The 24051-nt window shown below is 44.6% G+C and overlaps 1 protein-coding gene across 2 annotated transcripts in view; it reads left to right on the forward strand.

Annotated features, from left to right (window-relative positions):
- Nucleotides 1–21017, forward strand: part of MUL1 (mitochondrial E3 ubiquitin protein ligase 1) — a 123228-nt gene extending 102211 nt beyond the window's left edge. For both annotated transcript variants that reach the window (XM_069240277.1, XM_069240278.1), the window contains one exon: nt 18484–21017. In XM_069240277.1, the coding sequence (XP_069096378.1) occupies nt 18484–19216 (733 nt within the window). In that variant the 3' untranslated portion in view covers nt 19217–21017. The remainder of the gene's footprint in view (nt 1–18483) is intronic.
- Nucleotides 21018–24051: the final 3034 nt, after the last annotated feature.

The raw sequence follows: 24051 nt of genomic DNA on the forward strand, positions 1-24051 counted from the left end.
CCAAACACATGTGCTTTCAGGGGGAGTGCTGAGCACTCCGACTCACTACTTGTCACCCCCAATGCCCGTCCCTTTTAACAAACAACACTAATAAACACAGTTTATTATTGTTGTTTGGTAAAGGTTTTGCAGCTGTCGCTGGGCGGGGGAGGGACATTCCTCCGCCCCCATGGAGGAGCCGAACCTGGCACTCCTATCTGCAACATGATGATAATGTTAAATAGACACAGCCCTCCCGTATCTGTAAAAGGGAAAATGTGAGCTACTCTGAAGGGGATCCTGAGCTACTGGCACCTCAGGATCAGTTGGTTGTAGGCACCTGCTATATACACATTCTGTGCATACTCATACCATCTAGTGTTGAGGTCGGACGTTTGAACTTTGTTTCGTTGGAGCAACGTAGAACCCTCCCTCAAGCCACAACGCATAAGGACAGAGGTTCTTTCAGATTATTTTCTTTCCCCATCTGGTTCGGACTTTTGAGCACAAGTTTCAAAACCAGTGTGTTTGCATTGCCATTTTGGGGCCAGCCCTTTGACATTTCAACACCTCTGGTTTGGAACACAAATGATGAACTCTCTCTGCACAGTCTCCTACTCTGTGATTTACAGTCAACAACCTTTAGGCGCCCTTTGACCCTGGACACTGACAACTTTGACCAATCATAAGTTCTTTCATTGTAGAATGCCTTGAAAGTATATGGAAAATACACCCTTCCATTTCAGCTCTATGTGCAACACCAAATACATTCAGATGGATCAGCATGGTGTCTGCAACATTTCCTCTACCCAACACCAACAATACTTCTGTAACTACTGCACCACCGTCGGCTGTAAGAATGAGGTATCGGAGGGAGAAATTCTGTGGACATCATGACATGAAGCAGCATCCTACACCCGATACCCCAATAATGTCCCAGAAAATGTCTCCTGGAATGCCTCTAATGACAAAGTTGATGCTCAAGCACTGAAACCTTCGGGCCTTCTCACCAGTATCACACCCAGGTCCAAACTCCAGTACCGATGCCCAAAAGTCAGGTAATGACGTTTCAGCCCCAAAAATGTGCCCAGGCTGAAGCAGATCACCGCTCCTTTGGGAATTTGGAATCAAGCCCTGAGTCAAACCATAAAATGAAACAACATTTGGGACCTATTCCAAATCCCAGTGGCCTTGATGCCCACCAAGCCACTCCCACAAAAATGTCAAGCCACATTAGCAACCGGCTTCACCTCCACTTCAAGACATAAACCAAACTTCATTAGAGCCTAGATGAATGATGAAAGTGGCTGCCAGACCAATGCTAAAACAACTTTTGATGCTGAGGTCAGAGTCTAATGAGGGCCTGGTCATCTTACCTTTGTTTGAGTCTCTGATGAGGACTTTTGTTTTTCACCCACCTGGACACTGGCATGATCCTGAGGCGCCTCCACATGCTTTCTCACATACACCCACTAAGTGCAGGCTCTTTAATGAGAAGCAGCCTTTTGATTAACCCAGCATTTCCCAACTGAGGAAATAAAAGGACAGGGACACAAGCCCACCACCCTCTGCCTTGTACCACATGCAACTCTCCTCTACCACAGCCACTTCCACCACAGCCCGTCCGCTACCATCTCCTGACACCACGGACAGGTTAGTCCACACTTTGTTTTCCTGAGGGAGCCCTAACTAGCAGTTAGATCCATATGATGAACCAGAAGCACCTAAGGAGAGTAGTGAGTGACTTCTGGGAAGACTTCTCTGTTACCCCTCTGGACAGTCATGATGTAGAGCCCTACCCCACCAAATCATAGCCACTCAATGACACTACCGCCTATCATGCAGTCATTCGGAGTGTGGCCCGACACCCCAAGGTGGCCATACACATGCTTCAGGATGAGGACGACTTCCTTGTGGAGACTCTCTCCATAACTGAAAAAAACAGCGCAATTCAGTCAAAAGTCTGCAAAAGATCATTTCAAAGAGTGAGTAATGGGTAAGGTTGTTACTCCTAGAGTGATAAAACAAATGGAAGGCCTCACTTTTTTCACACTTCATCTACTGTCAGGTTTCCTTAAGCTCCTGTGCCAGCTACACAGCATAGAAACACTCTTCCGCACATGTGAGGGTTGACTCCCCCACCATACAAGGAGAGCAAACTTACTGATGCTGCTGACAAGCGTGTGGGTCTGGAGCTGCAACCCATTTTTGCATCACCAATTCAGTGGGTCTCCTATCTCGATTTATGATGGGTATCATTTAGAAGATGGAGGAGCTGGTGAAGCACCTCTCAGAAAGCTATTAAAAAGGAGCAAGAGCTTGTCGTCCAGGAAAATGTAATCTCTAATAGCAGCATTCGCTGTGCCCTTGATTAAGCAGATACCTCTTCCTGAGGCATCAGCACAAGTCACACCTGCGACAACGTGCCCGTCTACACATCTCAGGGTTCAGGCACAAGCTGTAGTAGCAACACCTCAACCTCCTGTTTGGACGTAGGGCATCTCTGTAGCCCTCAGGTTGACAAGTTGTTTAAGAATATAAAGGACTCCAGCAGAGCCAAGTGTCTGATTGCTTTCTAGGCCACTGCCATAGAGGCTGCATTTTGGAAACAGCAGTTCAAAGATAGAGCCAGAGACCCAGTCAGGTGCAAGGTTATCAACCCAAACAGCGATTCTTTCAGGAACCCCGGTCAGGTAATGACTACACCAGGGGCCACATCCAGGACAATGGTAGAGGCAGCTCCAGCAGGGACCCTTACACCTCCAAACAGTGACTGGCCAGCCCTCCCCAGCCCCTCTGCACTGGATCACATAATACCTGTCAGGGATAGTTCAGAGGATCTCCTTCGTGGTTGTGAGGAGATCAATGCCGATCTGGCAATACTTGTGGTGATTGGGCAAGGCCACTGCCTCGAGTTCCACAGTACAGCCCCAACATGACATTTCACTGCCATGTGTTCAGCAGGGACAACCTCCACCTTCTAGGAAAAGAAATACAGGCACTCCTTCTGGCCTCCGTACTGATAATAACAAGAGGTGTACTCCTTTAACTTCCTAATTCACAAAAAGGATGGCTCCCTTCAGCCGATCCTGGACCTCAGGCTCTTCAGTTGCTTCATCTTGTTGAAGCACTTCCATATCCCCACCCTCCCGGACATCAGCCTGCTGCTCTGACAAGTGGACTTTATCACTGTGCTGGGTCTAACGCATGACTCCTTTCAAATGCCTATCCCCCAGGTGCACAATCAGCACCTTCACTGTGTGGTAAATGAACAACACTATCACTTCTGCCGGTTGGACTCAATATGGCCCCAAGGTTGTTTTCAAAGCATTAGCGGTGGCAGGTGTACATCTTTGCAGGAGTGCCATCCACATCTTCCCAAATTTAGATGACTGGCTGATAAATAGGACAGCAGGAAAGAATGGCTAGCAGACAGACAGACAGTAGTGTTCCCACTCCACAGTTAAGGCTTCACTATCAATGTTAACAAAAAATTCCACCACCAACCCCACCAAATCCAGCCCTTCCTGAGCTCCATCCTCAGCGCTGTTATTGGAAAACCGTCCTGACAGAGTAGAGTGATGGCATTTCAATAGCTGCAGCTGCTGCATCTTTTTCAAACAGGAAATCCTGTTACAGTAATGTCAGTAATTAAACTATTGGGGGTGATGGTTTCATTCATTGCTATTGTACACCCCGTAGAACTCCACATGCACCCACTGCAAGCATGTCTTGCACAAGAATGGTCACAAGTGGAGGGTGAATGGGAAGATCTAGAGTTGGTAAAGCTCCTTACTTAGCGCTCTCAGCACTGCACTGGTGGAACAGTAAGAGCCTACCAATACACCCAATCGGCATTGCCCATCACCACGTTAGCTATTTTTTTTATCACCTACTCAGAAAGAGTAGTATATACCAGTGTATAGTCCCAGGCATTGTGGAGAACATGCACAGTCATCCATTATTTACAGCTTGGCACAGTTATTCCCGTTCTGGGACCAAAATCTGTAATGAATGGGTTAGGGTGAAAGAATACTTGCCAAATTCCTGCTTAGATGTGGCCATCTCGGAATGAGGACTATGCTGTTAACCTAGGGCTACCATAATTCCTACTCTTGCTACAGAAGACATAAAAAGATGACAAGTAACACAAAAGTCTGGAAGCACAAGAAACTCTCCCATCGCTTTTGAACAGTTTCCTATTAAAATACTTCCACGCTTACGATTGCACAGATAGCTTTAGACTCAGGTTAGAAAACGTTAGTTCTTCAATGACAAATCTTATCTGAAAGGCAGTGTTAGGGAGGGAGGAAAGACATTCACTTTTACTCACATGGGGCACTAAGCTAGGAGTGCCCCATGTCATACCTTTTGTAAGGTTTTACGAATGATTGGTTTGTGGGTAAAGGTATAAAAGAACTCTCCACAAGTTGAGCAAAAAGGTATCCATTTGGGTCTCCCAACCATACATCTGACCTGGTGGTTTAGCTTCACTGGATTGGAGACAAGTGTGGTCTCCAGTTCAATAGATTTGCCCTGTAACTAGCCCGTGATGGCAATTTATCATTGCTCCAGGTGCTTTTTGTTGGGTTGGGGGATGCAACTCAGTCACATCATTAATCAGGGCTCCTGGACTCCCCAGCACCTGAGCCATCACATCAGTTACCTTGAACTCTGGGTGTTCCTTTTCACTCTTGAAGCCTTGCTCAAGCACATGCTGGGAAAGACTGTACTCAAAAAGATGGACAACTTGACTGCCATCTACCAACTATATAAGCAGGAGTATTTACTCTCCCACAGTCCTCTTCACTGGCTTGGGATATCTGTCAATTTCCAACATGGTCCACCACTTAGTGAAGCACTTCCTAGTGGTGGGCAACAATTTGACAAGTTCATGGTGGGAGCTCCACCAACAAGTCCCCCAAAGATACTTTCAGCAGTGAGGCACATCGGCTATCGACCTCTTCAACACACCCACAAACAAAAAATGCTGAAACCTCACCACCAGATACTCACACCCACAGTGTTTGGGCAGTTGGGCTGGGATGTGTGTCTACGCTTTTCGTCATCTTCCATTCACGCCTGTATATAGTGAGAAAGATGTGAAAAGTGTCAATGACCCTCATCGTAATGTCCCTGACCTGAGCCAGACAACCCTAGTACTCCATGCTGCTAGAGATGTCCTGCGGGAGAAGCTGTTGCTGAACTCCACCTTCTCACTCAATATCAGAGACAGCTTCGACCTCCATTCCCCAAATGGCTGAACCTACTGATCTGGCACTGGAAGTCCTAGAGTCTGGCTGTCTCAACCACCCAGAGGTGTCTATGCTTATACTGAGCGAAGCAAGCACTAAAGCCACCACATGTCCATGCTAACTGGCCAGGCAGAAAAGATTTATTAACTATTACATCCTCAAGCAAATAGACCCCTTTAAGGTCTCTGTACAGGATATAGGGCCAGATGTATCATTCTTCACAATAGCGATTACCTAATTGGGATTTTTAGTGAATCGCAATTAAGTAATCGCTATTGGAATGTATGAAACTCCAGGAGTTTCATACTGCAATTCGCAAGGGCTCGCACATGGACCTACCTCATTAATATTCATGAGGTAGGTCGCAATTTGCGAGCCATTGTGAATGGCTACAATCACAGGGATGGTGGCCTGCTGGGCTCAGCAGACCACCATGTCTGTGATTGCTTTTTAATAAAGCAAACTTTTATTTTTTTTAAATGCAGCCCATTTTCCTTAAAGGAAAACAGGATGTGTTTAAAAAAGAAAAGTTTCCTTTTCAATTTTTAAGAGCAGGCAGTGGTCGCCTGCTCTTAAAAAATCTTTTTGGCATGCATTCACAAAGGATAAGGGGTCCCTTGGGGACCTCTTCCTCTTTGCGAATGGGTTACTACCAGTTTGAAATTGGTGGTAACTGCGATTGTTTTCCGACCGCATTCACCGGCACAAAACAATCATACATACCCCTGCAATTCGATATTAGGAAGGGACGCCCTTGACACGTCCCTTCCTAATACCGAATTGGTATGTAGTTGCAAATCCAATTTGCGATTCGGTAACAAGTTACTGAATCGCAAATTAGAATTGTTGCATATCAAAATGCATTTTTGCAATCGCAAACGGCCCAACGCAAAAATGTTTGACACATCTGGCCCATAATTTGCTACCCCCTGCAGTAGAAAAAGGCAGGCTTAGTATACACCTCCATTTATTTACATTTAGCCGCAGTTGTAGCGTATATGCAAGTAGGGGACATTTGTCCTCCTTCAAAATCCCGGTGGCTAAGCCTTTTACGTTGGGCCTTAAGAGAGAAATTCCTCTTAGAACGCATCCTGCTCCGCTTTGGAATTTCAACATGGTCCTCGAGCAACTCTTGAGTAACCTCACTCATGCATATTAGCAAGCTTTGAGTCCTGACAATCCATGAACCTTTCATTAAGGTTTATAAGGATATGATGGCATCAGTACCAACTGAAAAGTTCTGCTCGAGCTAGTCTCACCTTTTCAATTCAATGAAACTGTTGAGCCAGATCAGATGTTGTAAGCTATTAACAACAGGAGAGAATGACTACTGCTCAGTCACGCATAATGAAAAACAATGTGATCGAAGCCCAAAATGAGGTTTTGGAGGCCAGATGAGTCAATAATAATTTACACATAGTGGTGGATTAAGTGCACAGCACACTGTTGCCACACACCCTGGGTGCTGCACCCTACCCTGCCATATATTAGCAAGACTTCAAAATTAAGAAGATCGTGATACCGGGCTTCAACAGGCCAGAGAGAAACAAACATTGTCCCACAATGAAAACTTGATCTTCTTCTACCTAAACTTTACCATGCTGGTTCAAAAACATGCCAGAATCTCCGCCTCTGAAAGGCAGGCTGTTTCAGAAGGCCATTCCGTGTACCAAGCTATACCCAGCACAACATAAAAACACTAATTGAAATGAACCACACATATTCTCCGCACAGGAAAGTGTAAACCCATTCATCAAGGAGCTGCTGTCCAAAACTGGGTCCTGTAAAAATTTGTGCTTACTTCACTAAACACTAAGTGATATAGGATGACATATGGACCATTGAGCAGATGATCATAGAGGATCTGCCTTCTCTATGTTGGTGCTCTTGATAAAGGTACAGTATCAATTGTGTTGCATGTCAGCCCTGCACCTACTAGGGAGATGACTGTGTTAAACTAGATAGGACTGCTCTTGCTGCATTACCTACCAGGCTTTTTGACATATATATATATAGAGTTCAGTGTCAACCATGTGTCCCTTCTTGCGGCCCTTATTTTTCAAACATTCACCTTTGGGAGGGAAACATAAGTTAATCTGAGATCCCGCTATCAATGATTTTCACACTTCATTCCAAACTATTCCTTCCTGGTGGCCATTCCAACCAAAATAGACTGTTCCCACCCGTGGCCCACACACAAACACTGCTGTACAGGTGCTGCAGAACATTATATACATCTGTGGCATAGGGCTTATGGAGGAGCTGATAGCTCATAACAACGGAGGGCACACATGTTTTCTCTGTACACGGTGCCTGGGCATGTCTAGACTACAGGCTATATATGAATATGTGTAGCTAAACAACAGAGTAAAAATGCCCTCCAAAGCCTCCTAGACAAACTAGAACAAGAGATCCTTAGCATAAAAGGGCAATTTGAGCAGACAGGGAACGTACAACATCTTTCAGACATAAACATTAAATTTACTGAGTTCAGTGAGACAGCTGAGCTAGAGGGCAAGGATTTACATAAATATGGTGCAAAAAAAAAAAGGGAGCACACTGCCTCACACTCCAGCAAAAAGTTGGCCCCAATGCATCTTGATAAATGCAGTCAGATTCATTTCACATTATCAAAAGTAATCAAAGTCTTTCACCTTAGTAGGTGCAGCAAGTGCTGCGTATCTCTGGACACGTGTTTCTGGGTTTCGCCCGTCATCAGCAGAGAGCAGCATATTTTGTGGGGTTGCTTGAAATGCCACCAAACGTTTTCTCAGGTTTATGTACCACTCTGGTGCACAGGTGCCTCACCAAGGCTCGTCAGCCCGTTAGCTCAAGGGAGCCGTCATTCGACACAGTGCAAAAAAAAGGGGAGCAAACTGCCTCACACTCCAGCAAAAAGTTGGCCCCAATGCATCTTGGTAAATGCAGTCGGATTCATTTCACATTATCAAAAGTAATCAAAGTCTTTCCCCTTAGTAGGTGCAGCAAGTGCTGTGTATCTCTGGACACGTGTTTCTGGGTTTCGCCCGTCATCAGCAGAGAGCAGCATGCACCTGTGTGCCTACTGAGTCCTACAAAAACCTGTGAAGACGTTTGGCGGCATTTCAAGCAACCCCTTCAGTTACATACGCTCTCTGCTGATGACGGCCGAAAGCCAGAAACACGTGTCCAGAGATATGCACTCGCTGCACCTACCTTAGGTGAAAGACTTTCTACAGCGATACGGCACTTGCTGCACCTACTAAGGGTGAATAATTTTTTGAAAAATTCTTGCTATTTATATTTAAATGACTGCATTTACCATGATGCCTTGGGGCTATTTTCCGCTTGAATGCAAGGCAGTGTGCTCCCTTTTTCTTTTTAGATAAATATGGTAAGGCTATGGTGTTCAATGAGCGACCATAGACTGGCTGGACTTTGGCCTCGCTCATATTCTATCACTAGGCTGCTCAGAATATCATACAGCTACAGACACATGGTCCTGCTGGATCACGCAGGGTTAACTCAAGACATATGTGCCACCCACAATGTGCAGACCCTCTTCTCTTTGCTTCACCAACTAAAATCTGACATACAAGCAGTGGCATCTTTATAGACCCACCACAGCATTTGACTCCCTAGAGTCGGAATTTCTGTATGCTGTATTAGGCAGGATGGGCATCCCACCTGCCTACTTAGCATAGATTCCCATGCTATATACTAGGCATTCCACCAGAGTACGACTGAATGGACTCTTGTCCGACCCACTGGACATAGGAATGGGAACACGTCGGGGATGCCCACTGGCAGCATTGCTATAGAGAGGCATGTAGTTCAGCTCCTGCTATTTAATAAATTCCCTATATGCCGACAATATTACCATAGCGGGAACACCATGTCCAGAACCTAAGCCCGGCCATACCGCAGATTCACTGTGTTTAAGCAATAGCAGGATTTCCAACATTGGAACAAATCCACCATTTTCTCATTGACACCTGGGACACAGAACTGCACAGTGACTTCTTCCTCCCATGAAATCAAGCCTGGTTCAGATATCTGGGAATATGGGTCAGCTCTGATAAAACATTTATGATAACTGAAAACAATGAAAGAGCCATCAGCAAAATTGAAGACCAAATCAAGAGATGGACCTCTCTGTCCATTTCATGGGTGGAACTTAATTAATGAAAATGATTGTCCTACCCAAATTACTGTACCTTTTTATAACATGTCCATACCCCAAAATAAACACTTAAAAATGCTCAGGTCACACATGATCACATTGGCATGGGCAGGTGGTTAGCCCAGGGTTAACCGTGAAACCTTAACATTACCATATGAGCAGTGGGTACTGGTTGCCCCAGACTTAGAACTATATTATTTTTGCACACATGCACAATATGCATACTTTTAGGCACACCGCCTGTTGTGAGTGCCACTTCCAATCTAGGTCCTCTGACTGCATTAATTGGGTATGCCCCTTGATGTATGCGCTGAAAAATACTTAGTTATTTGGCACACAATAATCATAGGAGGGAATCCAAAAATGCTTGCCTATCCAGTTTTTTTAAGTCCCTTTACAACAGCTGTGTCATTATCCTTCCATACCCAGGAATCGTCTACCCCATGTAAGGCACTAGTGCTGCTTAATACACTCCCCTTGACCAAACATATAGTCACTAGACTATATGCAACATTGAAGTTGTGGCCCCTGTAGCCCTACCACACCCTAGAAATAAATGGGCGTTCATGTTGAGTACAACACTTCCAGACAAAGAATGGCAATTCTATTGCAACCAGTATGGTCTGCTGTCTCCAAATGGCAGATTGCGTCTCATGCATTTCAAATTCCTGCACTATGTATATAGTACTTGTTAGACCTGACAGCAATAGGGTGGTCTTTCCCCAACATTTTGCCTGTGTCCCTCCACTTTTCTGAACTCATTTTTGTTGGTTTTAGGACTCTGCGCCTTTTACCACTGCTGACCAGTACTAAAGTGCTTGTGCTCTCTCCCCTAAACATGGTAACATTGGCTCATACACAGTTGGCATATTTCATTTACTTATAAGTCCCTAGTAAAGTGCAGTAGATTTGCTCAGGGCCTGTAAATTAAATGCTACTAGTGGGCCTGCAGCACTGATTGTGCTCCCACATAAGAAGCCCCTTAACCATGTCTCAGGTCTGCCATTGCCAGGCCTGTGTGTACAGTTTCACTGATGCTTCGACTTGGCATTTAATACTACATGCCAAGCCTTAACTTCCCCTTTTCTTACATATGTCACCCCTAAGATAGGCCCTAGGTACCCAGAGGGCAAGGTGCTATGTAAGTAAAAGACAGGATGTGCACTGAAATGTTTTTACATGTCCTGGTATTGAAACCCCCCCAAAGTCGTTTTTCTCTACTGTGAAGCCTGCTCCTCTCATTGGTCAGCATTAGAGATCCCTTTATATGCTTTTAAGTGGTAATTTCTGATCTGAGAGGAATAGACTTGTCATATTTGGGAGTGAGAAATCCTATTTACTGGTGAAGTTGGATTCTACATTACTATTTTAAAAGTGCCACTTTTAGAAAGTAGGCATTTCTCTGCACTTCCGGTTATCTGTCCTTTACAGCCTGTCTTCAATCCCCATCTGGTCTATGCTGGTTGACAAATCCTCTTGTGCATTCCAGCCAGACAGCCTTAAACACAGGACCCTCAGATGCATCTGCATTCATCTGCATATTGATGGGTCTCCCTGGACAGGAAGGGTGGAGGGGCTCTCTCTTGCAGTTTAAAGGTCAGTGGCCTGCCCTCACACAAAGGACTGATAACCCCCCACAGGGCTGGGATGAAAGTGGAACCTTTTTTCTTCTCAAATAAGTCTTTTTCATTGAACGGAACAAAGAAGGAGCATCAATACACAGGACCACATGGTCATGCCAAAGAACTCATAAGTGCAGTGAGTACTGCATTACAAACAACAACCCATTGCACTCCTCCCATTTAAACAATTCCCTTTCCCGCCACCCTCCCCACTTGTGCATTTGTGAAGGCAGTCCCTATTTGGTGAAGATATAAGGTGTAGTGGAGACAGTCAGCTATACTGTTATCTGAGAAGGTGACAGTGAAGAAATAGGAGTATCGCCTTTTGGTCAGTTTGGTGTGGAATGTTCGACAGGTGAGGGGGGATGTTGATCAAGATAATGTAACATCAATGCCCACGCTTGCAGGTCCTCTTCTAGTTTAGTATCTAATCAAACATGTTTCATTCGTATTTTTTCTGCAGTAGCCCATTTGTTTATATCTCTCAACCATGTCTTTTGGTGGGGGGTTTTAACGATAACAAGTGGATAGCTATGCAACATTTCACTAAGGTGAGGCACAACAGGTTAAACTTTCTAATAAGCTTTTTAGTGGCGGGTGCAGGCAAAAGGCCTAATATAATTTGCCTCATTGTTGGTTGAAGCCTCCACTCTGGAGCTCTATGAATACCGTTGAGGATCTGCCTCCAATGTGATAAGGATGAGCAGAAAATCTGCATTAGGAGTGAGGTATTTCTGGTGCAGGAATTTATATTGTATGAGTTTGAAGCGAGAATTAGAGCTAACCAGACGTAACCCCATATGAATGCGTGCCCAGTCTCTCTCAGAGATAGGTTCTGGGATTTCTGCTTCCCATTGTGCCTGCACTCGCTGTTGCTCCCCTGTGAGGTCATCACATAATGCTTGGTATTTTATCTGAAATAAGGTGTCTACCCCCTGCCATCATAAGGAGTGTGTACAGCATGGCCGAGTGGGCAGGGCTTCTGGGAAGGAGGGCCAGCACTCCCTCGCTGTAGCTTAGATCTTACTGTATTGTAGGAACTGCTCCAGCCCGAGGCAGAAGGTGTCAAATGCGTCCACCATTGTTATAAATCTCCCATCCTGATATAGGTTGCCCAGGGTAGCGCAGCCCCCGTCTTTCCAACGTTGGACCGACATGGAGGCAACTATTTTACGAAATGATTGTAGCGCCCAGAGGGGCATGTCTGGGGCGTATGGAGCTTGACGGATTATTCTTTTCATAGCGCTTTCCCAGACACTCGCCACCTGCGGTATCAGGTATGGGGTTTCCTGGGGAATCCCATAACTATGCATCAATAGAGCTGGTAGCTCTTCCTCTAAATGCGAGCCTCGCAGTAGTTCTTTTTCCCAGGAGTCTTCCAGGTCCAATCATCCTATGCGTTGTTGGAGATGTCTGGCCATATAAAAAAGCTCTATAGTAGGACCCTCCAGTGCTCCTTTTTTCCCCACGTCCGTTGCAGTATGGAAAGACTGGTACATTTCCATGTGTCTGTCCATAGTAAATCTATGATGATACTATTAATTTCTTTGAAATTCTCCCTCGAGATAATATAAAATGAACCCTGGAGGGTGCAGAGGCAGCAGGATCATCTTGGTGACAGCAATCCGTCCCATAGGAGACAGGGGCAGCCCCGCCAAAATTTTACAGAAGTCCATAGCCCCTGTTTCACCATCCCTACATTTATGTCAAGCTAAGATTATGCAACGGGTGCTAGACGAATCCCTAGGTACCAAATGTTGGTAAGCTCCCAGGATATCATTAGCAGAGGGAGCCCCTCCTGTGGGCAGCCCACTAGGGAGCCCAGGGGGTGTAGTCTAGATGTGGCGGAATGAACCTTAAGACACCAAACATTTTGAAAGTCCAGTATCTTGGACATAAGGATGGGAACTGACACGGTTGGATCGCGTAGGTAGACCAGAGGGTCACTAGCATAAAGGGAGATACACATGAGTGGTCTCCCCCACGGTACACCCCAGGGATGTAGGGTTTGTTGGAGGTGTTTGGCTAGGGGCTCCATCGCCAGCACGAACTGGAGTGGCGAGAGGGCGCAGCCCTGCCTTGTTTCCCTACCCAGACTGAATAGGGCGTGCACTTCCCTTCCAGTTTTCACTCGAGTGCAGGGGTCGGTATTAAACCGTTGAACCCACTGTATAAATTTAGGGCCAATCCCATCCTTTTGCATTACCTGTCATAAATATGACCAGTTCAGGGAGTCAAAGGCCATCGCTATATTCAGTAACGCGAGGGCTGATTCCTACAGGTAGGAGTATGTAGAATGATAAACATGGTCCATTTGACGTATATTATGCAGGGTGCTGCGTTTAGGGATAAATCTCATTTGGTCAGAATGTATCAGCGATGGAAGACAGGGAAGAAAATGAGAGGCCGGGACACCAATAAGCAGCTTAACATCAATATTTAATAGGGAGATGGGTCTGTAGGCTGCGGGGGGTGGTGGGATCCTTACTCAGTTTGGGGGGCATTTTTATAATGGCCTCTCGCATGGCGAGGGGAAGCAGACCCCGGTGCAATGATTACGCATAAACCTCTAGCAATTTATCCACTACTGTATTGGCATATTTACGATAAAACTCGGAGGGGAAGCCATCGCTCTCGTGGCCTTTGATGTTTTTATGGAGCATATATCGCTGCGGTCAACTCTTCTCTGGTAATGGGCCTATCCAGTTTTTCACGAGTATCCATGGAAATTGTAGGGAGTGATATTGAGGACAAGTAGTCCAAGATGGCATCCTCACCTCGCAGAGGAGGAGGGTCATAGCAGTGGCTAATATGTGAACGAAAGACCTTGTTGATTGCTGTTAATGTATGCACTACCTGTCCTGTAGTTGAAGGGGAAACTTATGCACTTCACAACCACTCTTTGAAGTTTCCTCCACTTCAAAGGTACTTTTGGGTATGCATTCTGAGTCTGTGACTCCACCAATTCAGACACTTCTGGACCTACAACTGGACTCTGTCAGAGGGACTGCCTAGCTGCCCAAAGTATTCATCTGGACTGCTTTGCTGGAAAGACTGCTGGCCTACTTGTTGCCCTTCAGCCTGCTGACCCCTGACTCTGCTGGAAGGACTCTGCCTTCCTCCAAAAGTGCTCTCCAAGGGCTTGGATTGAGCTTGCCTCCTGTTCAGAGGTCTCAGGGCTATCAGAGACTTCACCGAAGAGAAGAAAATCCAGCACATCAAAAAAGTGATACTGATACAGTGCCTGCAAAATTTGACGCAATGGCTGCCGGATTGACGCAGCTCCTGCATCACGGTTGAAAATTCACCACATTGTCTGCTCGATCGATGCAGCACCTGTTGCCTCTTCTTAACGTGTTCTGGACTTTCCACACATCGTCCCTGGGCATCAAAATATCCTTGCACCGCAGTGAGGAACCAAGACTGCGCTCCTGGAAATAGGCACTGCACCGTACCGTGTGGAAATAATCGATGTATCACCTCTGCTGCGTCAGACAATCTGATACATCCCTTTATTTTCCGACACATCTGCTCTACTGTCCTCTGCATTGTTATTTTTTACGCATCCCAGGTACTGTGTGTTAAAAGGATACAACTACTGATTCTTGTAAATAAAGACTCACTTAAACCTTTACAAAGTGATATCATGACTTGTACATATTGGATGTTTGTCATTTTGTTCTTATTTTATTCAGATAAATATTATCTATTTACCTAAACTGGTGTGGAGTACTTTTTGTGGTGTTTTCACCGTGCTACTGTATGAGTTATTGTATAGTTGTCTTCTAAGTTAAGCCTGTCTGCTCTTTGCCAAGTTACCAGAGGGTGAGCACAGGATAATATAGGTTATGTTGTGACTTACCCTTACTAGGATTGTGATCCCTACTTGGACAGAGTACATACCGCTGCCTACTAGAGACCCAATTGCTAACAGTACTCCATTTAATGCTAACAGGATACAACTACCCATCTACCTCTACTCGTTCATGATGCTGCTCTTCCAGTGCCAATTTCATGCATTTAACATGGGAAGATTACAAACTACTGATGTTTTTGAGAGACTATCCTCTGTGACTAATGTTAAGATATCACCCTCTCCCAAAGCTCCCCTATTAGGGTGCACCATTCAGATCCCACCCACAGTCCTGTATTTTTCACTTTCATTGTGTTTTTGTTTGCAAAAAGAAGGGTACCTCGTGTATGGACCCACAACCAAGGCTGACCTAACATACTGCAATGAACAGCTGAAGATACATAATTCTACTCTTCTGCCAAACAGTCCTAAAGATATTTGACAACCAATGAAGATGTAACTGAACAGTGCTTCACCTTCCATTTAGATATTCATGATGACCGCTGTTTAAGTAAATTCTATTTTTCATGTAATAATATGATTAGGATATCATTATTGGGTGCATGTATAAAAATGGTATGAGACTTAACTTGGTAAAGTGTACCTGTCATCCAAATGTCACCCCTCCAGTTTGAAAGGCTGGTGTGAGCACAACTATGCCAGGGACTCTGTCTTGAAATAATCAATATTTTCAATACCACATGACTGCTGAGTGGACTGCATAAGGGGTCTTGTGCAAGAGTAATGAGGGTTATGTCTGTACTGCCTCTACTGTCATGTAACTGGTTGTAATAGTAAAACACTAACAAATTACATGTAAAACTAAATACATTGTATGAGTTTGAGTGTAACTTTTGTGATTCTCTGGAAGTATATAGATAGTGGCAGAAATATTAAAATCTTTTGCTCAGTGTTTTTTTTTTTTTTTTAAATGATGAGTTGCCTTTGAATAGAATGCACCAGACTGAGTACGAAAGTACACCTTCCTTCTTCTGTCTCTTCCCCGTGGAATTAGAGGCACTATTCTCAAAGTCAAAGAATATCAACCTTTTTACTGTGTTTGTCAGCCATGCTATTGTGACACTGGGAATGCAGGGTGGCTTTGTACTGTCTGTTAGTGATCCAAACTGATATTCCCAGTTGACACAGGTTGTGGTCTGGCAAGGACGGGAAGTTTCAGATTAACCTCTAGGAACTGAAACTGATTTTCTTGACATTCATATCTCTTCTTCAAGGGTAAGCCAATTTAATTCTGCCTCCATGTTCTACATCATCATGCAAGTAGATACTCATTATCGTTGGCTCCTCTCACTGCTGCTTGAGTGCTTAAACTGAAAATTAATATGCAAGAATTTCTTTGTTATGAATCACGATCACAGACTAGCCAGTGGGCAGATATACTAATTGGAAGACTTCACTATTCTCCAGTCTAGTAGAAGCTAAACCACAAGATTTTCTGATGTATAGTTGGCAGACCCAAAGGAAAGACTTCTTGTTTAACTTGTGGGGAGTGATTTTATGACTGTATTCCCATGACAATTATTTTTAAGACCTTACAAAAGGTCATTACATTGCCTACTCCTAACTCTGTGTCCTATGTGAGTAGAATGGATTGATTCTCCAATCTGTTACATTGCGTTTTAGGTAAGTTTTGTTATTGAAGAACTAACATTTTCTAATACAAGTCTAAAGCTCTCTGTGTAATTGTAAGTGTGGAAGTATTCTTACAGGAAACAGTTCAAAAGTAAATGGGAGCGGTTCTTGTGTTAATCCTTGGATCAGGAAGTAGATCCTTTTGCGTTACTAGTCATCTCTTTTATATCTTCTGTAGCAAGAGCAGGAATTATGGTAGACTCATGTTAACACTATGGTCCTCATTACGAGTTGGCCACATCTAATTGTGGGATTCTGGTGAGCCAGATTCTCTCAATCCGGCAAGTATTCTTGCACCTTAATGATTACAAGCTTTAGTCCACAAAATGGAAATAACTGTGCCAACCTCTAAATAACAGGTGAAAATGAGCATGCCCCCCCCCCCAACCACACCCCCCGGCCTCGGACTATCTCACTGGTACTTAATACTCTTTCTGAACAGTAGGTAGATATTAGTGAGAGAGGTGATGGGCAAGGCAGATCGGGTGTTTTTGGTGAGGGGAGCATTGCATGCTCTTCCTGTCATGCTGGAGGGGTGTGCTAGACCTCATGTCTAAGCAAACTACCTCCTAAAATACTGCAGTTACTTTATAGAGTTGACTGAATAATTTATTACTCACCTTCAGTGGTTCTTGAGTTATGAGTGTCCTGGTGAGCATGAGAAAATGTGACCATTTGAGAACTATGGGGACCCCTTAATTGGCTTCCAGTTATGAAAAGGGTTAAAGTTCAAAGAGCCCGTTCTGCGCTTAAACTTAACAATAATTTCTATTTCCTGTCCTCAGTAACTCCTTCTTTATATTGATGGCCAGTATTTTGAGACAGTTCATTCCATCTAAAGTGCTATTTTGTTGTTTTTACGAGTATTCCTATAAAGCAAAATGAATTTCCAGTGAGCAGGTGCCCATCTTGTAGTGCTCTAGGGCTACCACATTGGCTTTTCCTGATGCTTTTCTCAAGAAGACCTATGCAACTTATGCACGTTTTTCACATGTTCTCATCTTATCTATGAAAATTGTTCCAATTATTTAATGGTCGAGAATTGGAATGAGAGTGATCAAAATGATCTATAGGGTGGATCAAATATTGTTTACTTCTTGCTATCCGCCCTTCACCACAGCAAAGCAGCTTTCCACCATAATTTACGTACACCTTGCTCCTTTTGAATGATGGTGCAATACTGAGTTGATTCACTCCATATTTATTAGAACTGTAAGGAAAAAGGGGAAATCTGTGGTATTCGAGGTACTGCACACTTCTACATCCTACTGATTAATGAGTAATGCTATGTTACTGTATAGCTCAAGTGTGGTAATGCCTCATTAAATCACAGACATACCAGGACAGGTTGCTAGAAGCAAAAGACTGGTGATAAGTTCCTTGGGTTAAAACCAGAAAAGTTTGTGGGAAATGTATGAAAATAATATTTAACTCAAATCATGGTCCAGTAAATCCTGTATCCAGAGGTAGTACCGCAGTTGCTTATTGCAGCAATACTGCTATGTCATGAAATCAATCCTGGATTTACTATATAGCACAGAAATAGTGACTTTTTCCTGGATTGAGTGTAGCATTGTGTTCCAGTGGGACTGCCTTAAGTATTGTGTTTTGATCCTCACCTCCTGCATTGAACCCATTTAGTGTGTCATTTTCATTAGACCAACTGAAATTTCCAAACCGATCTAATCGGAGCCCTGAGACTGCCTTATTTAGCGTGGCCTGGTTCTTAACAGGACATTGAACTCTGCCATAGGTTGAGCATTCAAGTCCTTTACATCTCACACAATTACAAAAATGATGAATTCTTCCCCTCAATTTCTCAAGATTTTATAGTATTCTGTTTTTTTAAAGCTCCTTCAACAATCCGAGGTGCTATGCCGCGGTTTGTCACAGATTGCACTGTGGCTGTGACATCAATGAATCTCACTTTTTCTCCTCTCTCCTTTTATTGCAATGCAGGAATGACTGTGAGAAGTTGTTTCACCAGCGAACCAACACTGTTCCCTTCGAACTGGTACCAGAGGATGCTAGTAGTGGATCTGTCTCTTTAAGGGTGCTGAAGCCAATGGAAGCAGTGGAGCTTGATCTGGAGACTGTGTATGAAAAGTTCCACCCTTCAGTTCAGTCTTTCACCGACAGCATTGGTCACTACTTCAGTGGTGAGCGACCTAAAGGCATCCTGGAAACAGAGGAGATGCTGAAAGTTGGTTCTACAGTCACAGCCGTGGGAGAGGTGGTCTTGGACCATGAAACCATCAAGCTTCAGCCACCCAAAACTGGGATGCAGTACCATCTGAGCAGCTTGGATTTCCAATCACTACTACAAAAGCAGGAATCTCGAATGAGGATCTGGAAGGTGCTCACCCTAGCCTTTGGGGTGGCCACTTGCACCAGCCTCTTCTTCATTCTGCGGCGACAGTACTTGCTGTACCGTGAAAAACGACGACGGAAGGAATTTCAGAACCTGTTTCAGGAAACTCAGTCACAACTCCAGCGTGATGGTTACCCGGAGAATGAGGAGACAATGAAGAATATCTGCATTGTCTGCTTCAGTAACAGCATCTCATGTGTGTTTCTAGAGTGTGGCCATGTGTGCTCCTGTCACACCTGCTACCATGCATTAGTGGAGCCCAAGAAATGCCCCCTGTGCCGTTCACTAATCACTCGTGTGGTACATCTCTATAACAGCTGAGTGTCTCTTTTACCGTTCATACTGCTCCTATGATTTTACTGTGAGTATTGAACTCACCAAGTATGCTATGCTTTAGCAGTGACAATAGCTTTATGTCCTCAATTAAGGCTTGTCAGATAAGAGATTTATACCCCTAATCCTGCGTCTCACAAGTTAATTCTGAAACAGTTCTTTCTTGATGGAGTGTCTCCCCTTAGTTGATTAGGCTAAAAACATAGGTGGTCATTACAACCTCGGCGGTCTTTTAAGAAGACCGCCAAGGGACTGCCATGCGGAAGACCGCCAGTAGTGGCGGTTTGCCGCTCAGCGTATTATGACCGTTGGCTGCCCTCTGTCATTTTTCCGACGGAGAGCCGCCAACAGCCATACTTGCGGGTGGCGGGGAAGTGGAGGTTGCTCCACCTCCACGCCAACAGAACACCGCCCAGCTAATCACGTCCTGTGATTCTGCGCGGCGGTGTTCTGTTGGCGGTGTGGTGTTGGCGGAGCTGCCCCCATGGCTCCCGTCCCCTCCCGGCGGATCGACGGAACAGGTAAGTCGATCGTCCGTTAGGGGAGGGGGTTGGGGGGTGTTGTGTGTTGTGTGGGTGCATGGGGGTGTGCGTCTGTGTATGTAGGGGGGGTGTGTGAGTGCGTGTATGCTTGCGGGGGTGTTGCGTGTTTCGGGAATGTGTGCGTGTCTGTATGGATGTCTGTATGGATGTGTGCGTGAATGTGGGTGTACGTGTCTGACTATGTGTGTGGATGTTGGAATGTATGTTGGTGTGTGTGCGTGTATGTGTGTTGGTGGTGAGTGCGTGCGTGTCGGGTGTGTATGTGTAAGGTAATGTCGGGGGTCGGGGTGGGGAGGGGGGCCCTGCCACCTTTGGGGGGTGGCAGGGGTGGTGAGGAGTGTAGGGGAGGGAGTCGGGGTGGGGGAGACCCCTATCAGTGCCAGGGAAGGAATTCCCTGGCACTGATAGTGCTTACCGCCATGGATTTCATGGCAGTTCCTACCGCTGGAAATCCCCGGCGGTAAGCTGGGTCACAATACCGGCGGCGGTATTGTGACGCCTGCCGGCCCAGCGTTCATCTCCGCCCTGGCGGGCGGAACGGAGAAGCGGCTGATGACCATGGCGGTGACCGCCATGGTCATAATACTAAAAAAAAGACCGCCAGCCTGTTGGCGGTCTTACTGCCGCTTTAACACCGTCCGCCAGGGTTGTAATGACCCCCATAATGTCTTAAGAGCGTATAGCGCACCCAATATTCAAATGGAGATAGCGTTGCCCCTTACACTTTGTGTTCATTGCTTCCCATCAGATTGGACCACTGTGAGCATTATCTTTGCATTGAGTGCTATTCCAAAAGTGTGATTTTTTTTTTTTTTTTTAGATTATCCTTACTGGATCTGAACAAATATGTGTTGCTCTTGGCTGCAGAACAAAGACATTGTTTCTGGATTTTGCATGAAGGTAGCACACTTGATTATGTTGAATTAAGTGATAGATTCCTGGCTTTTTGGTCAAGTGGTGCGTGGTGGAGGTAAGGGCATATCAATGTTTAGTCTTCTGAGAAAGTGTGTTAGTTTTTTAATGCCTGTGGGTTTCATTAAGCTATCAGATAAGCTACCCTAGATTTGCTCCTTTTAATCTGATTCATGTAAAGTATGAGCATATCAAACCGATGTTACAGGACCCTTTCTCACCAGTCCAAGGTGGGTAAATGATGACTTAGCCTGGACTTTGTCTCCTTGTGGCTGAGGTCCTGGGGAGGGGTGCAAACTGTAAATATGACTTCAAATAAAAAAGGAATTCTAGTTTCCCTGTGTTCATTTTGGAATCTCATTTATAACACACTTTGGGGGTTATTCTAACTTTGGAGGAGTGTTAATCCGTCCCAAAAGTGACGGTAAAGTGACGGATATACCACCAGCCGTATTACGAGTTCCATAGGATATAATGGACTCGTAATACGGCTGGTGGTAAATCCGTCACTTTTCCGTCACTTTTGGGACGGATTAACACCTCCTCCAAAGTTAGAATAACCCCCTTTATGTTCTGGAGAGCTAGGAGGCCTCATTACAAGAATGGTAAGCAGGATTATGTTATCGCTGTCTGCAGTCACTGTGGTGTGGCCCCACCTTTGTAGGTCTTGTGTACAGACAGTTGTAAGTGTTTGTTGCAATGAACAACGCACAAGTGATTTCGGGCTAGACACTTACTCATGTTTAGAGGGCTTTATTGTCTAACTCACTTCTCTGCACCCGATTCAATGGATTTCTTCCATCTTCTTTTTTTTTTTCCTGACCAAAGAATATTTCGATCACCCAGTGTTTTGATGGCATGGCATGTTTCTTTCAACTGCCAACATGAGATCTTGCATTGCAGTGCATGTGAGAGACTTTTCTCTTCCTCGCTATCTCTGTGCCACCTCCTTTCCTCATGCTGCTGTCCATTATAAACTGCTCTCCTCTGAGCCTTTGTCCCTGAAACCCTTTCATATTCTGAATGTTGCCGTCTGCTGTATCAATGGGCAGCCATCTTAAAATAGGTCTTTAACTATTCAGAAATGTCTGTCTATGATTGTCCGTGCGCAAACATGCACAGCTGGTATTTTTCAATTGCTTTTCTTTTTATGAAAATGCATTCAAATATTGCTGATGCAGATGCAAGCTCTACCATCGATTTTTAATGGAATTTCTTAAGTCATTAGAAAACTAATTGAAGGGTGCCTACTGTGCATACATACTCGCATCCATGGTGTGGCCATCTTTGAATAGATGTTTTTAAACATAAAACACTGTACAAAGGTGGCTGTTGCATGTTTGGACACACATCAGCCATCTAGGGAAGGAAAGCATTGTGAAAGGCAGTAGGTTTCACAGGCTATTGGCTTTGCCAAAGCTTGCTTCAAATGCATAAGGAGAAGGTAACCTTTAGGCATGTTACATAGCAGTAAAAGGAAGCTACTAACTAGCTCAGTCTCCAGGACCTGTATCACAATAAGGTAGTACTGTTATTGGTAATTTAAGACATGGGCTCTGACTTACTTATGGGCTTACTGGAGTCCAAAACAGTTGAAGGGCTGAAGTAGCAATATTTTAGCACTTTAGGGCCAAATTATGATTTTGCAAAACTCGGGGCTGTTTACAGCACGTGGTGAATACCATTAACCCAGAGAGACGTTTTTACTAGATTCAATACTATTATGTGTTTATGCTCTGAGAATGTGGAATAACATGCAGAAGTGATACTTATTGCACCAAAATCCTCTTTTGGCCTCTTTTACTGGTACCCCCCCCCCCCCCCCCCCCCCCCAACATATATTTTGCAACATGTCAGGAGAAAAAAACTAATGCTTGCACAGGGATTGAAATTTATGCCTGACTTATTACCAGGCCCTAGGCCTAGGGAAATGGGAAATGGTTATTTGCCTCTTAACTTGAAGGAAATCAGCAGTTTTCGGCTGAAGATGTAGCAGCATTTGTAGGTACATCAGTAGTAATTACATAGCAGGACACAACAAAATAACATAAAGCAAAATTTCATGACAAAAAACTAACCGGGCACAGTAAAAAATAATGTAAAACAATAGCACAGTGGAGTAATAGAGACTAAAACACAAAAGCTAAAAGAAAAACCACAACATATAACAATCATAAAGAAAATGAAATGCCTCAACAAATAGCCTTGTAACACAATACCACCCCTACAAATCTGTTTTCATGATATGATGGTAAAATCTGTATGAGCCAAATACTGCCTCACCTTCTCCCATTGAAATGTGTTTGCCCAATCACAAATATTTTGTGATTAGGCCATTGGCCCCCTGCCCCAAGGCAGTCAAAATCCCCCAGCTTTTCTTGATTTAACCTCTTCCGTGCAAAAACGAAGCTGTTCTCTGAATCTTGACTGTTCTGTAGCATTCCTTTTTAACAGCAATCACTACATGCACAGTTCCAGCGACCAATCTAAGCTACCAAAGCCGAATCTATCTTGCAGGGGTCGGAATCTTTACTTTGCAGTGTGGCTCCATCTAGTGATCTGTATAACATTTTCCCCAAACGATTCAAAATCACATTTCCCAGTCGCAATATCGTCTCTGGAAACTGAAAAATCTCCACTCGTTTCCTGTTTCTCAACCATCTGCCTTTGGGGCCCACATTGATGTTTCTACCTAACCACCTCTCGCAGAAAATATAATGGATAAAGTGGGAGTGCAGCAAACTCCGGTAGCTCCCATCCCAGCCTTGGTTCCAATAAAACTGTTGATAAAATGCATGCCTTTATTTTACAAGTGTCTCCAGTACGTGCTGTGTACACTGCCACACACTGACAGGCTGCTGGAGTAGGACTAGGAAATGCTGCTCAGGGCTTCAAAATGGTTAAATCTTACGATCACTTTAAAATGTGCTGGTACTTGTTCGATCATCTGGGAGATATTTGCCTTGTGTTGCCCAGGAGTGTTGGTATTCATTAACTTAACTCAATAGGGGATTCTCAATGGTGGCCCGTAAGTGCCAGTGCTGATTTTCTTACCCCGGAAGTAGATTTTCTGTCCTTTGCAGTAAGTGCTGTTACTTGTTCTCTTACGTCAGAGGGAGCTTTCCAGTAAATGCTGAAACTTGTTCACTATCTTCAGAACGAGTTTCTCTGTTCTGTATGGCAAGTGCTGGTACTCATTTGCTCACCTTGGAGATAGATTCTCTGTGCTCTCCTTTAAGTGATGGTACTTGTTCGCTCTCCTAGGATGGAGATTGTCAGTGCAGCCCAATAAGTGCTGGTAATGGTTTGCTCACCTTCGAGGCAGATTCTCTGTGCTATCCAGCACATGCTTCCAGTATATGCTCACCT

This window comes from Pleurodeles waltl, chromosome 6 (assembly GCF_031143425.1).
Source record: "Pleurodeles waltl isolate 20211129_DDA chromosome 6, aPleWal1.hap1.20221129, whole genome shotgun sequence".
NCBI classification, from domain to species: Eukaryota; Metazoa; Chordata; class Amphibia; order Caudata; family Salamandridae; genus Pleurodeles; species Pleurodeles waltl.